The sequence below is a fragment of the Arvicola amphibius genome, chromosome 12, assembly GCF_903992535.2.
Source record: "Arvicola amphibius chromosome 12, mArvAmp1.2, whole genome shotgun sequence".
Classification (NCBI taxonomy): Eukaryota; Metazoa; Chordata; class Mammalia; order Rodentia; family Cricetidae; genus Arvicola; species Arvicola amphibius.
The window spans coordinates 47,889,475-47,906,853 of NC_052058.2; the positions used below are offsets into that span (position 1 = coordinate 47,889,475).

Sequence of the window (17,379 nt, forward strand, 5' to 3'; positions counted from 1 at the left end):
GTGCTCAGCAAGCAGTGGTGAACAGAAGAGCCCTGGAGCTGTTCTGCTGGTGGCTGTGACCCACAGCTTTCTGAGTTTTCTTTATTGACTTTTAAGCTTTAGAGAGAAAGTTAACAGAAAGAGGTGGGGGGGAGGACTAGTAGAAAGAGAGCTGAAGGCGAGGTTGTTTTTACAAGGTTGGCAGTCCTCAAGCCCATCAGAATTCAGTGGGCACTTCCAGCTCTCATAGGTCCTTTTCAAGACCATACCGAGCCTTCCTGAAACTGCCTACATACTGAATCCTTTGTAGTTACTATCTCAGGGAAGTCTGTTTGAGGCACCCAGTCCTGAGGATCCACTTTCTGATGAGTCTTGGACAAGAGCAGCTAAACAAGGCGACTTTTATCACAACACAAGTCAGCACCTTGCTTCTGCTTCCCCAGCGGGAATAAGGGAAGACAACCGCACAAGGGTATAACGATATGGAACGCTCTAAACACACACGACACTGACTTAATACCATCCTTAACAAATATTCTGTCTTAGCGTGAGTTTTTAACACTTTTATTGGCAAATCTACGGCCCTGCGACAGACAGTCCAACCTGAGACTTTTCTGTGGGGTCTCAGACTGACGTTGCACTGAAACAAAACAAAGCACACTAATTCCCTAAGGTTCCCGCCAGGACTTACATAGTTTTGTCACGTAGTTGGTTTTGATTTTGTTTTAGTTTTCTGAGATACACATAAAGTTATCACTGTGACTCATTTTGAATGGTGTTTCCTGCCTCATTTTGATTTTCACCACCAATCGGGTATGGGGCTCTTCCCAAAAGGAACTGTTCCCATTTGGGGACATGTTCTTCTACTGATGCCCAGTAACGAGTCTGGAAAATAAAAATAAACAAACACACACAAACAAAAAAAAACTAAAGTAAGAAAACATAGCAAGCAGTTGAATTCGGCTCTTCGTAATTATCTTCAGTGTGTATATATGTGTGCGCGCACATGTACATTCTCACGCACATATATGTAGAATAAATTTCCTCTACAGAACATTTTATGCTAATTTTAGGGGGGGAAACTGGGTACTTACTAGTGTTAATTTTCAAATTTCTCGGCAGGAGAAAGGTTTTCAATGTTATTGTGATTTTGCACGCCCTCTTGTGGCCAGCTGTGTGATTGTTAACAGCGCTGCCATTTGTGGCACCTGTTATTAAATAGCCGTTTCTAGTCTAGACTCTGTAGCATGGACCGTCCATACGGCAATGACCACAGAAGATTATACACAAGCAACTTCCTCAGAATTAACAGATGATGTGACCTGGACCCAGGGACAGGAATGTAACTGAATGTAAGGAGCTGGTAAACTGGCTCCTCAGGTGAGTGGGATGTTATATACCTACCTATCTTTAAAAAAAAATGCTTGATATGACACATTCTCATTTTTATTAAACTTGTGTGTGTACGAATGTGGTGTACATGTGTGGTGCATGTGCACATGTATATGCACACATGCCCATGGAAACAAGGATATTGGGAGGCCTCTGTCATTCTCTGCCTCCTTGTTCCTTTGACACAGTGCCTCTCTGAGCCTGGACCTGGTCTGGCAGCCAACTAACCCCCAGTGGTGATCCTCTTCCATCTCGCTCCCGCAGCTCTGGGGTGAGAGGCATGAGTTTTAGGTGGGAGCCGGGGTGCAAACTCAGGTCTTCGTGCTTCTGCAGCAAATGTTCTTACCTGCCGCGCCATCTCTCAGCTCCTCAGACTTGCAGCTGAGAAGAGAACTACCATAGTGCACCCATTGGGTGGAAATGACTTGCAAGTAGAGATGCTGTTTCTGTCTGACTATGGTCTACAGGCTGCAGAAATCCAAGCGGTGCTGCTACGCTGTGTGGAGGAACTTTGATGAGCTGGGAATGGCAGCCGAGGAGGCCAAGGTTTGCACACAGGATGGCAATTTCTATTGGATCAACACGATCAGTTCTGGGGCTGATTCTGTGCTGAGTCAGACAGCGCTAGGAACACACACAGTGGCTCTGCTATTGGAAGATGGTGTGAGAGACTCTAAATGTCTATACATCTGTGCATGTGGCCTGAGAAACAGCCTGACATGCGTAGAGAAAGGTTATCCTGCTGTGCCAGAGCAGCTCAGAATACCATCCAAGGCCAGAAACGGGGGGCTTCTGCGCCATTCACGGCTGAATTAACCACTATTGTCAGGGCCCTGTATGTGCTAAAATAAGGCATTGGTGAATTCAACAAAGGAGGACATACCCAGTGCACAACTTTGTGCCAGAGTTTCTGCATTTGATCACTGCTTTTTCTTGTTACCCTAAATGACACAGAAAATTGAGGGGCAGATTCTCAGCCTCTACTTTTGAGTCTATTCTTATCCCCAGTTGGGCAAAAGGGAAAATGACATCTGAGAAAGCTCATTAGAAGTAGAAAATGAAACTATTCTATATGTAGTGAAATCCCACCCAGCACAAACATCCATAGACCGAGTGCGGCTCCCTTTTGCCAACCATCTCCCCGGCCGGCTTCTGAAAACAGCTAATGAAGCCGCCTGCACTGTGTGGTAAGCGTGGGGACAGACATTCGTCTCCTTTCACTTCAGTCCTCCTTTGTAAACCCCTCAAATGGAGACTCGCAGCAGTCTCCTGCCTCAGCCTCCCACCAGGTGCACTGGTGATGAGCATCTGGAAGGTTTTGGCCACAGCCTAAGCAAGCGTCTCCTTCCATTTCCAGCAAGCACTGCTTGGCTGGGCACGCTGTCCCTCAGGACTCCAGTATATTCAACAGGACAGCTGCTTCAGTGTGACAAGAAGACAGAATGTTTTATAAAATTTCCATCCTATGTTCCTAAGCTTTGGCTAATGCTGACATCCAGTTAGGGATGAGCACCGAGTCTCTCATTCTCATCACTGAGACCAGTTCTGCATCTGCACTGACTGCTGCCCACTGACCAAGGCTGACAGCAGCCGTGGTCTACGGGTCCATGCACAAACATGTGGAAGGCAATCTGACAGCATGCCTATTTAGCAAAATAACAATACTCTAGGGCCGACAATCTCACTGTCCAGGACTTTTGACTAGCATTTCAATATTAGGCAAGAATCCCATCCTGTGGAGGAGGTCTCAAACCCAATCAGAGTAGACAGTTACCCCAAATAGTTGTCTCACTCTCGCAGCAAGCGGCACAGCTTGCCTGGCAGATTCGTATTGCAGCATGTGAGGTTCAGCACTAGGTAAGACCACTGATGTCTCTTCTCACCCAGCAGACTGCACAGCACCTTCTGACACTATGAAGCCTAGCCAGCGGGGAGGAAGTTTCATGTTGGTTTCAAACACTTCTCTATGTCTGGAAGCCAAGTGTATGGTGTATGGTGTCTTCAACAATAGAGTCTTACCATGCATTTTTGGTTGGTAACCAACAGTGATGGCAACAGCGATAGGCTTTGTTGTCTTGGAGACCTATCAGGCTTCTTGGGCAATAACTCATAGGAAGCCATCCAGTTTTTATTGAAAAACTCATCTTCTGGGAGCGACACTGTTCACCTCTGCAGGGCAGCTCCATTAGGAAGGATGTAAGAGTCAGAGGGTAAGAGTGACGGCTGTGACATGCTGTCTTCTGCATGTGACATGACTACCACAGTCATGAGCTCACAGCTGCTGTGGCTACCCACACGAGATCAAGCCAGCCAAAGTCTTGGCATGGATGAGGCAGAGGGTCTCCAGGCCCCGTGGCGTACTCAAGAGCTACTGGTAGTAGACAGTTGATGGGAAAGGGGACTCATCCTTCGTTGAGAACGTGGTAACTGGTGGGTGTGTCCCTACCCCAGTGAATCCTCACATCCATGCACGTGAGGGCAGCTCTAACTGGACTTATAAATAATTTTAAAAAGTATGTGTTTGGGGTGGTAGGTAGAGGGATATAAATAGATCTGTGTACATGAACAACTATTTCAAATATTAAAAAGTTACTCCATTAGAGAACTAGATGGCTTAGCAGGTTAGTACACTTGCCACTGAGTCTGATAACCTGAGCTTGATCCCCAGAATCCACATGATGGAAGGAGAGACACAGCTCTCGAAGGTCTTCTGACCTCCACATATGCACAACATGTGATCATGCATGTGAACTTTCATATGTACATGTGCTGCACACATGCATGCACTCACATATACACAGAACTGGATGCAGATTAAATTTTTTCAAGATATGCTTTAATTACCATATATATAGATATAGATATAGATATATAGATATATAAACATTGTACTATGGATATAAAAATATTAACCAGACCAGCCTGGTCTACAAGAGCTAGTTCCAGGATAGGCTTCAAAGCTACAGAGAAACCCTGTCTCGAAAAACCAAAAAAAAAAAAAAAAAAAATTAACCAGACCCTTCCTGCTTATTTTACTGACAAAGTAAAGCCGGGCAATGACAGCTGTATAGCCCTTGTTTAGCTTGCAGGAAACATGCAGTTGTTACTTCCATTACAGTTAACTCAGGGTCTTACCTCAAGAGACCGCACTGCAGGCTGTGGGTGTGGCTTAAGACTGGCCTGTAAAGACCTCTCTGCAGCTTCTGTGTCCTGCAACAGATGCCAGCATTTAAAGCTGAAGTGTGTTTATGTTCAATATAAATGGCACCTGCACCCCCAGTGTCTATACCCCAAATCTTTCACCTTAGCCCTTCTCTGGATACACAGTGAGTTTATCCGGTGACGGAGGGACACAGAAGGAAGAGACCGATTACAGAGCAGTTAACCCACTTCCACCGAGAGTGCAGGGTGTTTTATGGAGCGCGGGAGCACTGGTGGTACTTTTGTGCTCTACCTTTTTACTTTGATTAGCTGGTAAACACCAGTTACTACTTTGAGAGAAAAACCAAGCTTCCTTTAAAAATGTTCAGAGTTGGGTGTGGTGAAGCATGCCGTAACCCCAGATCGTGGGAGGGAGGGCCATGGCAGGAGAGCTGAGTTCAAGGCCAATCTCCACTGCATAAGGAGACCCTGAGACAAAATCAGCATAGCAAAAAAATGATCAGAGCATGAGTTACATTAGTTTTAAGATCACCTGAAAACAGGCAAAGGGGTAAAATAATGGTTTGCTGAGAGATACAAAACTAGATACTCGGGCTCATGCTATGCAGTGAAGAGTTTAGTTTCTGAAGAGGATGAGGCCAACATATTAATGGCACATTTTATCAACATTGTTTTAGAATGTTATGCCGTGGAAATATTTCACATAGCTAAGGCTGATCAATGACTTACTTTACTGCTTTCTAATAGGGCTTTTAAAATATGCCACCACACATCTAACTTTCTGACATTCTGAGGCAACACTATCGCCTACAAAGGCCATGTTTGAGAACTCCATAGTCTAGTTACCTGACTTTCATTTCATGATGCTTTAAAAGTTTCCAACTCTTGTGTTGGGAGACATCACAGTTATCCTTGGCCATGTGCAATCCTCAGGCTGTGAGCATGTACTCGTCTTTAGGACTGGATTTTAATGCTAATTTAAATGGGAAGTGTCATTGCCAGGCAGTACATTGCTTTGTGGATGGCATTCACCAATGGATGTGTCGCTGCTAGGCAGTACATCATTCAGAGAATAGCATTCAAGAACTACACTTAAATTTGTAGTTTTAATTTCAAGATGAGAATATTTTCTTCTATGGTTGTAAAGACAGCAGGGCAATTAAACTTAACCTGGTATAATTTTTCTTCCTTACATACCTTAAACACACGCAAAGAAATGTAGGGTTCTGTATGTTGTTATAGAAACATTTGAGTCTGGTTACTGCTCTTCAAACCAGCACCGCTGCTGTCTAGAGCACACTTACTATTCTAAGTTCACAGAGGTCTGGGTGCAAGGCTTGGCACACTCTGTGTCTCCTCTGAGCTGAGTGAATTGCTTGCTAGCAAAAAGTTCCCCAGATCCATGTACACGCATCAGAGCAATCTAAGTAGAGGGCTGTTGGACAGACGGAGAGAAATGGGAGAGGGCGTGGGAGTGGGGTGTGAAGAAGCCAATGCTGAGCAGGAGAAAAAGGATAGCAGATGGTAGCGGCGGGAGCAAGGAATGGGTGTGAAATGTAAAAAGAAAAACAGGAAATTCCCTAAAGGGACTCCCCAAAGTTGCACAACCATTAATGCACCTGCTGTCTAGGGGAAGGTGATTTGAAGGAAAAATACACAATTTAGGGCTACAAAAGCTGATGTCAGCATGTCTATCCCTTACCAGAAGCTTACAGCTAAGACACATGCTAGAGACACACGCTGCCGCCATGACAGTACAGAAGACCGGCTCCTCGTGGATATTCCCTGAGATTTTACAAGGTTTGTGAAAGTTGTATTAGTAACAACAGATAAACAGATAATAGATAAACAGAAAATAATCATTCCTCCGGTTCTGCCAGGACTCCTGGAACAGGTGCGCTGTTCCTGTCAGTACAAATCTGTTTGACACTCAGCTTTGATATTATCGAGGTTTTTCCTGAAGACAGAAAGCAGGGACACTGAGTATCTCTTGCAGAGAAGTAAATCTGCAAACAGAAGAGCAGCTGGCAGCAGAGGCAGATCCTGTAGCGTTCACCCCACACCACATCACTGGATGCTGCCTCAGCCCCATGACTTGAAGCTCCTAGGTGCTCTGCTGACTTCTCATGCTTCTCTTCGGCTGCCTTGGTGTGGGCTTTCTTAACATGTGTGACAACTTACTCCCCTTGTTTACTCTGTCTTCCCTTGTGCCTGCATTACACAGCTTCAATCACTACTGCAGAGGAGGGCTAGGCCCTCTACCGCGGCACTCACTTCTCTACTGGGTAAAGCCCCTTGCTGAGTGGTGCTGGGGTCTCAAAGGCCAGGTGCCCCTGGTGTACACAGTAATGCTACCTGATGCCTTGCTTGCAGGAACACAAAGCTCCCTAGACTGTTCTTTCAGGATGATGTTCATTGTCTCCACTTGATGCCCGGTGTCATGGTCTTATTACTGACTTATTCATTCAAGTGCTCACCAAGTACTTGCTTTGACATGTGCCAAGAAAATATTTTGCTTTATTTTGTAACTGTCCTAAGATTGATGTGTTGTTAAACAACCACTTGAAATTTATCCTCATATACCTTAGATTCGAAGCCAGTTCAGGAAACAGGGTGAAGGATGACTTCCCTTTGCCAGACTGGAGTAAACCAAACGGAACAAAAATGCCACGATTTGATTAGCACATTCTGCAACAAGATATATCCCGAAATTTCTATACGGGCCTCCTGACAGCTGTATACATGGCCAGGAGTGTATACTATGTCACATGAAACTTTTCTGTGCCTTACTTAGAAGTTCAGCCTCATTACAGGTGTGCAAATATTAGGGAGAACAGTGTACTCTGGGTTTGGCATTATCCGTGGCTTCAAATGGCTGCTGGGAAGTCTTGGAGGCCCCTCCCCCCCAGACCAGGGAGACTACTGCACACAAGTGTGCGGGTGCTGGGGAGCTCCTGAGGACTAAGCATTTGGGTTTTGTAGACAAAGTCTCACTCTGGGGCTCAGGTTTGCCTCAAACTCACAGCAGTCCTCTTCTAGCCTCCCTGGGATTACAGGCACTGAGATGTCACACTTACTTCCGATCTGAGGTTTTGAGATAAGGGGGAAAAGATAGGGCACAGAACCAATGGTTTTAACTTAAAAACCTTGCAATCCTTTGGCTGAATTGGAATTACTGATAGGAACTCTTGTATCTTATCTTAAAAAGGAAAATCAAAGAGGCTGCAATAAATAGCCCCAGTGCCCAGATTGAGCGCTCGGAATATATTTCCTGCCAAAAGGAGCCAAAGCTCCTTGAAGCAATGACCAACTCCAAGTCTGGATGGCAAATACAAGAAGGCTGCAAGAACCCTCCAGGTCAGGAAGAAAGGAAACTATAGAAGACTGTTACTATATTGGCGAAGGCATTCAGGGCTAACTTGGAGAGGTTTCCATTTGGTAAGAATGGCATAATATGAGTATAAAAAGACAAAGAACTGTAATATTTTAAATCTCAGAAAATTAAAAGCAAAGCAACATCTCACAAGTCACCCTGGTGGGATGGTGGGAAACTGGCCTATTTTAAAAACAAAGTGCAGAAGCTGGAGAGATGGCTTGGTGCTTTGGTTCCTAGCACCTAAATCAGGTACCTCACAAGCCCCTATAAATCCAGCTCCAGGGTGAAGATGCCCCCTTCTGGCCTCAACAAGCACCTGCACTCATGTGCACAGCACATAACCAATCTTTTTAAAAAGAAATAACAATACAGGGCGGGAAAAGGGGTTCAGCAATTGTCTAACATGTACAAGGTCTTAGATTTGATTCCCAGCTCTATAAAACAAAAACATCTAAATCCATAAAAGCAATCACACATTCAGTATCCTGTTTCCTACATTAACTATCTGTAACTAGGTAACTGACAGGCAGCAGATTCTCTTTAAACCAATAAAAACCACAAGTCAAATGAGAAAGAATAAAATAACTGAACCACAAATTTGATTTTTTTCTTTCTAAGATAGAGTATTGCTGTTGTTACCTGGCTAGCCTAAACTTGCTTCATTGGTGAGACTGGCTTAGAATTTAAAGCAACTCTGTGCTGGTGCCTCTGAGGGCTGAAATTATAGCCATGCACTATAGATACAGCCTTTAGATTATGTCCTGCCAGTGATCAGGAATGCTGAAGTGATCTTGCCTCAAATATCAAACTCAAATGTGATGGGGGTTCTAGATTTCCACTCTTAGCACTATAGCCATTAATCTAACCTACCAGAGCTTAAACTGTGCTGATTGTTGAGTTATGATGTACGTAAGCATAAAATGCATACCAAGTTTTGAAGGTTAGTGGAAAAAAAATCTTTTGAAAGCAAATGTTTGTGATATTTTACAAGTACTAAAAAATAACAACTCTTATCTTTGATTTTTATGGTACTGGGGACGGCGCCCAGGGCCTGGTGCACGCCAGGCTCAGCTGTTTCTCCTGCCTTCATCAAAAGTACTTGTCCTCAGCCATCCAGGTGACAGTCTGCTGAGATTCCTGCTTAATTGCAGTGCCCCATGATGGCAGTAGAGGCTCTCATTCTATTCCTGCTTGGAATGTCTTCCTAGCCTATGCTGGCCTTCAGGGCCTGGACAACTTCTGTAAGCACAGGATGGTCTTTCTGTGGAAGGTTGAGTTTTCTGGGAGGGGAGGAGGAAGTGTATTTTATAACACAGAAGTATTTACACAAACAAAGTCCTCCCTCTCCTCCAAATGCACACCAATCATGCTTGTTTTTAAGGCGGACAGTCTCTTGAATACTAGTCAGGAAAAGTCACTCCACCTGCATTTTCCAAGTCCACAATCTTTTGTGACATTTACTGACTGAAATTTGACTCAGAGCTATCTTTCTTCACATGCAGTTTATTTACTGAGATGTCAAATATTTCATGAATTAGTTGTTTTTTTGTGCCTCCTTTAAAAAATTCTCTGGCATTTGATACTGCTTTTTGAAAAGTAGTTTTAAAGTTAGCACAAAAGACAACGGCTTTGTTAGGCCATTTCCACACAAACATGGCACATATATGTCTTTCTTCATCTCTTCCCTGTGTTCTCTTCCTTCCCTCTTGTTGGCCCCACTTCTGTTTTCATATTGTCTGTTTATGATAGTTTATTTCTCCCAAATGACTTGACAGAAATGTTATCAAATTCACTGCAAATTTTGTAGGGATCAAAATACATATGTAAATAACTTTGTTATAAGTGACTGTAAGTAAACAAGAGTTTCCCCAGTGAGAATGAGGTCTTCTTCAATTTTCTCTTGAATATCACATTTTAGTGTAATAAATATCTTTATACTATCATGAGTAGCAGGGAAGAATTCCCAAGTAGCTTAGAACTGTATTGCAAATGTAAATCTGAGTTCGTGCATTTTCATGCTTTTCCAGAAGAGGCTGATCCCTTGTTAATGTTTATTACACCAGTCAGAAGACCAAAGGAAGATGAGATAACGGGTAGTAGGAGGGGTCATGCTTGTGTTAGGATGCTTTTGGTAGAGCCGTCTGTAAGCTTTGGGTACTGCCAAGGTGCTTGCCCTAGAGGTAACCTACCCTGGTCCTGACAAGACACTGGAAGTAGTTACACTATGGTTTACCACTCTTTAAACACTTGGGCCTGACTAGTGGTTTTTATAGTTCGAGAGCAGGACTTGGGTACCATGGAAAGGTCGAATGGGAGAGGGAGGGCAAGCCAAGCTCACTTTTATCTAATTTTTAAACCTCGGAAAAACATTTAATGTTAAAAGGAATGTTTAACCTTTCAACGAGAATCTAATGTAATATACATGCTATTTAATGTCTTTCCCATAAGCTAGGCCTGGTGGCACAAGACTGTAATCGCAGCTACACAGGGGACTGAGGCAGGAGGATTACTTTTTGCACATTCATTGCCTATCTAGGCAATAGAATAAGTTTAAGAGCAGTCTAGGAAACTTAGACTCTATTTCAAAATGAGAAGTAGGTCAGTGGATGAGTCAATAGGTAAAAGCACTTGTGGCTGAGTCTGACAGCCTGAGTCAAACCCAGAATCCACACAGAGGATAGAGGAAATTCTCCTACAAATTATCCTCTGATTGTCTTAAGAATTATGTGGCACCCCACCCACTATATAAATAAAAAGGAAAATGAGGGCTGGGGCCACAGTTCAGCAGTGGAATGCTTGCTAGCACGTGTAAAAGATCCTGGATTTTATCCCCACTCTCCCAGCCCTCACCCCCTATACACACATGAGCTCTCTTGGGAAATGGGAAGCAGTTCTCGGATAGTGTGTATTTAACATCCATGATGGCCTGGGTTTATTCTTAAGCACTCCGTCTCCCCTGAGAAAATCTCTCAACACGATATTCCACAGTAATCAAATTCTATTTATCTTACTTCTATACACTGATTCCTATATTAATACCATTAATACTGCCTTGGAATTTTAAACCATGAAGCAAGACAGGATTTAAAAATGCATATGTGATTAAAGCATATAAAACAAAGGCAGGACACAAAGCATGTCTGGCAGCAGTCACCACAGCTGGGATGCAGCAGCTTAAAGAATGAGCAGGGCGCTGTGAGGACGGGCACGCTGTTCTTTCAGTTTCTCTTCACCATGACGGCCAGGGGAAAGTCCCGCATACGAAACTCATTTCTTTCAGTTATGAACACCAGTGCATTCCCTTCCTTATCCACTTGTGATGGGTTATACCCATGGACCCATGATTTGAAAATCAACTCAGAATTAATTTAACACATCCAATCTGTAGAACTTTATAAAATGGATACTGAACTTTATATAAAACTGAGTTTTACATAAATATTAAAAAAATAAGGAAACTGGTTTGATGACTACTTTTTCAGCTTCTCTCCTAACCTCTATTAGTTCAAGAATAGTTTATTTATTTAAAAATTAATTTTTAGGTGTATATGTGTGTGACTGAGTGTCTGACTATGTGTGCAAGAACTCACTGGGGTCAGAAGAGGTGTCATATCAGGTGTTCCCTGAAACTGGAGTCAAGGATGGTTGTGAGCCACCATGTGGGTACTGAGGATCGAACCTGGTCCTCTAGAAGAGCAGCTTGTGCCTCTAACCATCGAGCCTTCTCTCCACCCTATTTCCCTATTCTTGAAACATCTAAGTAGAAGATCAATCTTTCTTAAATGTGTGTGTGTGCGCATGCATATTAACCAGGTCTCTCCTATCATGTGGGTCCTGGACTTCCAACTAGGTCATCAGGCTTAGTGGCGAGTGCCTTTGCCTGCAGAGCCATCTTGCCAGCCCATTTATTTCTTCTGTAAATCTGTGTTCTTCTTGAACTTAGATATTTCTAGGACTATATCACAGTTATATATTGAGCCTTATGTTCTCTGGTTCCTGTATCAATTACTGTTCCTGTTGCTGAGACGAAACACAGTGACAGAAGCAACTATGGAAGCATTTATTCTGGCTCATGGTTCCGGAGGAGTAAGAGTCCATCAGAAGAAAGGCATGGCAGCGGCCAGAGCAGGGAGCTTAGAGATTACATAGCAACTGCACACAGGAAGCACAAGGTGGAAACTGAAAGTGAGGTTATCAACTTTTAAAGTCCATCCCCAGTGACAGCCTTCCTCCAGCTGCAGTTCCTAAAGGTCCCATAATCTCCCCAAAGAGCACCACTAACTGGAGACCAAGTGGTCAAATACATGAGCCTCTGGGGGACATTGTCTGTCCAAACCAGTACAATCTCTGACATGCCCAACTTTGTCTTCTGTGAATTCTTAAGCTTGTTAGATCATAAGCCCACTAACGTCAGTAGGGCCGTTCATCTTTCTGTTCTTGACCGCTTTTATTTAAGAATCCAGTGGAGCATCTTAACTATTTAACACAGACGAGGTTTGGCTTCATCTCAGAAGTCTCAATGAACATTTTTACATCAGTTCTGTCTCTTAATTAGGTCTAATATTCAGAACATAGAAATTATACCAAATCATAAGTTCATGCAAAGTATCTCTGGAAAGGCGGGGAAACCTGAATCCTAAAGAGGCTCTCGAGCACCGTTTCACGCTTACTCTTCAGTTTCCGGTCTACCCCGTGGAGCTGAGGATGCGATCGCAGAAAGGGCCCGTCTTCTGCCACGAGGAGCTCGCACAGTTCGGCCAGCATCTAATCTGGAGCCTTCCTGCACAAACCCTCCGATTCTCCTAACGTTATCATCTCTACTTTAGCTCTAGGCACTCATCAGATGCTCGCTCATTAAAAGGAAAACACTTGAAAACCAGTATCACATCACTTGCCACAGGTAGTAGCAATCAAGTCTTCCAATTTAGTTTCTCTAACTTTTCACAGCGATTTCCAGAATACCCTATATATTTCCATTTAAAAATAAATATTGTTAACACCATTGGGCAAGTAAGACATATGGCAATATAGAATGCTTTGGTAGCACTATGGCTGTGACTTAAATTACTGTGGATCAAACTGCCAGAAGCTGAGAAGATAACTGAATTTTCCTCTCCCTTTATCCTGTAGTGAGGATAGAAGATAGCTGTATCATGCCTATCGATGAAAATATTTAACAATAAAAAACTGAAAACACTGCTTTATAACTTAAATAATATAGTCTTACTACCAAATGTTTTAGTCATAGGATCTCTTGGAAGCTTGAATGGAAGCAAACTCTAGGGTTTTAATTATGGATGAAGCCACACAATTCTGGAAGCACAGTATAGCAAGCAGCCAAAAATGTTACACATATGATTTTATTCCAAATGGGCACATTGGCCAAATGGTGAGGCCCTGCACAATCATCCACTTTGACCACCTACTCCATAACTATCCCAAGGAGTCTGCGAAGTGAGCTCTCACACAAAGAATTCTGTGGAATTAGTTGGGCAAAATCAAGTGGTTCATGTTTCCATGCTGTTTAGTATTTGAGTTGGATCTAAACACATCACAGCTTAAGGTCTTTGGGGGTCCTTCCTTGAAGTGGAAGAATATGGAAAATGTAAGGATACACTTTCTGCTTCTTCTTGCACAAAGGTGACCTTAATATTCTTCCTGTCGTCATTGATTTTTTGGTTGACAGAAAATATTTAGCTTATGTAAACTTCAATTTTTTTCATTTTTAAAAAGCAAGAATCCATATGCTATTTGCCCAACTAACACAGGCTTGAAAAAGACATCGGCTCATTAAGTCTGCTTGTTACTAAAAACAAAGAAATGATGTGAATCTAAATCATAAGATGCATTGTAAATACCTCAGGAAAGGGAAGACATCTATACCCATTATGGAAATTACCTGCAAGAGACTGAGGTTCCTCTTTAGAGCAGTCTCAGTGGCTTGGAGGAGACATGCCCTGCCTGTGTTTTGATCACCAAAATTATTCCTCATTTTCTGAAGTAACATTAATCTTCGTGATACTCTGAAAAAGAAATGGAGATTATATAGAGGAAAAAATAGAAAAGCAAACATTTTATTGCTTGACCAGTATACACCATTTCTTTCTTAATTGTATCTCACCTCAACTATGACCATGATTGAAAGCCGATTATTTTATCAACTATTTGGGACAATAAAAAGAGCAGATAGTTTACTATGCCTGAAGTCAATCTGGATAAAATTATTTTTATTTTCATTAACATATACTTCTTATATGTCATAAGTACATGCCTTTCTTTTTTAGCCTCCACGGTCTTTTGAAAGTATTTTAGAGTGTTGAAGACATGTAATTTTTGGTGAAAATGCAAACTGTAATACATAGCTCCTTGTACACATAGTTATATATACCTCCCCACACATATACATTGCTATAACTTGCTATAGGAAACCTTCTGCTTAACACTTCAGTACCCCTGAATCTCATGTTACACATTTAGAATTGTGCTAAACTTCCATATGTTTGAAGAAGCAATAAAAATATTTTTTATCTCTTTTTCCAAGAGAAAGATGATGGTTTGATATATGAGTGAGAGGCAGTATATATGAATGCCTGCATGCTCACAAGGTAAACCAATGCTTGAAGAAAGATGGAAAGTTATGAGTAAATTGTTTAACTACTTTATTATATACAATACACTTGAAAAGTTTCTTGTTCATAAGTTTTGGGGTCCTCTAAATGATAAGACATCATATACAATGATTAAAAATACGTAAGTGGTATACAGAAAAATAATAAGTCATGAAGGTTGTCAAAGAACACTGATTCATGGGGCTATCTTGAATATAGAACTAGAAACCGAGGTTGATGAACATTCATTTTATTTTGTTTTTTATGAGAACAGTGTATCAGAACAGCAAACGGGGCAGGACTTGGTAGTTAGACAACAAAAAAAATCTGAAAGCTCACAGATAGTGAAGAAGATTAAATATAAGATCATGGGTTAGCTATACAATATGCTGGGCCAAGAGAAAATATGAGACTATGAATCAGAACATTAGAGAGGATGCAGGGGCTGCGGCCGTACAAGTCATGCTCCATGAACATAATGGCACCAGAGATAGAGCCTCAAGTCTATTGAAAGCCAAGCTTGGAGCTGGAGAGATGGCTCTTGCTTTTCTAGAGGACTTGTGTTTAGTTCTCAGCACCCACATCAAGCAGTAAACACTTGCCTGTAGCTCTTAGCTCCAGGGGTTCTGATACCTTCTCACCCTCTTCTAGATCCCGTGTATTCACACATGTATAATTACACACCACACAAAGAGAGAGAGAGAAGAGAAAGAGCGGGAAGGAGGAGGGAGGGGGAGAGGGAGGAAGGGAGGGGAGGGAAGAGGGAGGGAGGGAGGAGGGAGAGAAAATCTCAAGTAATAAACTTTAAAATTGTTTTAATTTTTTTTAAAAAAAGATCCAAGTATGGTGGTAAAAGTACCCTTATTCCAAGCACTCAGGAGACACAGAACGATCAGGGGTTCAAGATCAGTTTTAATTGTATAGCAAGTTCAAGACCAGTCTGGGCCACATGAGACCCTTTCTAGAGAGCCCCTGCCACCAAAAACGTTCTATTGTGAAGCACAGAATGGGTGAATTTTGATATTAGTTTTTAAAAAGTAAGTAGATATATAGACGTAAAACATAATCGTGCCTTTTAGTCTTAAGAGACAATGAAATTATCTCCAATAAAGCCTCACGTCAGAAAATGACACTTTAACATGTCTAAGTCTTCCTGTGCATGTTTCCCTAATAAAGCCAGCACACGCTCCGTACTTAAGAGTATCTTTTTCAAAAACTTACATTTCTTCATGCCTTTTAGAAAGGTGGATTTCTTGAGTGAACAAGGAAGTCATCTTTAATCAAAGCTGGGCTATAAGCTTTCTGCTAAATAATAAAAACAGTTATTTTCCCTATGTTCAGCTCTACAATTTGGTCACTTTAGTGCTGCGACAGCCCACTGTTCTCTCAGAGGAGAAAACTGGCCACGTCATGTACAATGGGAAAGAATGCTCGCAAACCCATTTGTATTAATGATTTTTTTCTTTGTTCTTGCATTTGCCAGATTCACCCCAAATACCATGGATCAGGTAAAACGCAAACACACTTCGTATTTTCTTCCTCCACCCAAACTCTAACCTTGAGCCCAAACAAAAGCTGGTATAAGACTGGTGTACATTTTAACAGGCAGAAAAAAACCTATATAAAAATTCAAAACAGAATATCACCATCCCCTTGGGCATGTGCGCAGAGACGGGTGAGAAAGGCAAACAAGTATGAGAACCGACTGGAAATCCATGGTCTTTCCTTCCCTGGCAGACTGCCCCGGTCTACCATCACTCTTCCAAACAAGGGAAGTGTTTTCCATGTGTAACTCAGGAAAATCTCAATGCAGTCCTCTCAGTGTAACCTGGCAGGTAGGAACTCTCGTTTGGAGAGTTTTTCTAGAAACTCTTTTCGAAGGCACATTTTACACCGCGTGCAGCGTCACCTCGGCTCAAGACCTTGCATCGAAAAGCACAAAAAGCTAAAAAGGTGCCCCACCAGAGGGAGGAGGAAACTACAGCCAAGACGTTTCCTGAAGGCGGCTTTTCCTGAACTTTCTGAAATTAAACACTCAATCCCTGAAGCGCCTCGGGGTCGGATGCAGCGGGGCAGCCGGAAGTGGGACCGCACACGGGAAAACTTGGCCTTTGGAAGCGAGGAGCCCGACGGCAGGCCCAGCTCGTGCCTGTCTCCCCGGGGAAACGCCTGAGACCCTGCCTCATCACCTGGCTCTCCCCTGAATAGTGTCCTCCACCTCGGCCCGCCGGCCCCACGACCCACGGGTCGCGGCCACCCCGCGCCCACCGCCGAGCTCTTCCGGGAAGGCGCCGCGAAACACGCCTGCGCAGGACCTGGGCGTGGCCAGGCGGCCAGCGTCCCGCCCTTTCCGCTGTGACGTCAGTGGCTCTGGCTCCGTGGAAGGTTAGCCCGAGGGGGCCCTCACGGGCCTGGAGGGAGAGCAGCTGGTAGCTCAAGCTTTTTTAAAAAAAGTGGGATCGACCTATGTTAAACAGTCGTCAGGGAGTCCAGGTGGTTTCCTAGTCCGGGTGGGATGCTCCCGTAGTGTGAAGTGTGTGTGTGTGTGTGTGTGTGTGTGTGTGTGTGGTGTTGGCATGATATGCCATAGTATGTTCAGGTGCCCTTAGAGGCCAGAAGACTGCTTCAGGTACCCCTGGAGATCTGTTTGGATGTTGTGATGGGAACTCTGGTCCTCTGAAAGATCAGCCAGCGCTCACAACTCCTGAGCCATCTCTCCAGGGCCAGCAACATACATTTTTTGTCTTTGATTCACATTGAATGGATTTGTAATTTTTTTTTTTTTTTTTTTGCTTGCTGCATTTCATCTGACGTCAAAGCACCGTGCCTTTACTTGACAGATCTGTTTAGCTGATAAACTTC

The 17,379-nt window shown here is 43.1% G+C and overlaps 1 protein-coding gene across 2 annotated transcripts; it reads right to left on the bottom strand.

Annotated features, from left to right (window-relative positions):
- Positions 1-732: 732 nt before the first annotated feature.
- On the bottom strand, positions 733-16,843 carry C12H3orf14 (chromosome 12 C3orf14 homolog). Of its 2 annotated transcripts, none has more exons than XM_038349730.2 (5): positions 16,707-16,843; positions 15,739-15,819; positions 13,809-13,932; positions 4,507-4,581; positions 733-864 (listed from the first exon to the last, which is right to left on the bottom strand). In XM_038349730.2, exons 2-5 carry the CDS (start codon positions 15,789-15,791, stop codon positions 733-735), a joined length of 384 nt encoding a protein of 127 aa, XP_038205658.1. In that variant the 5' UTR covers positions 15,792-15,819; positions 16,707-16,843. The 2 variants fall into 2 exon arrangements, with proteins under 2 accessions (XP_038205658.1, XP_038205659.1); XM_038349731.2 differs by having other exon boundaries at positions 15,739-15,822; positions 16,707-16,836.
- Positions 16,844-17,379: the final 536 nt, after the last annotated feature.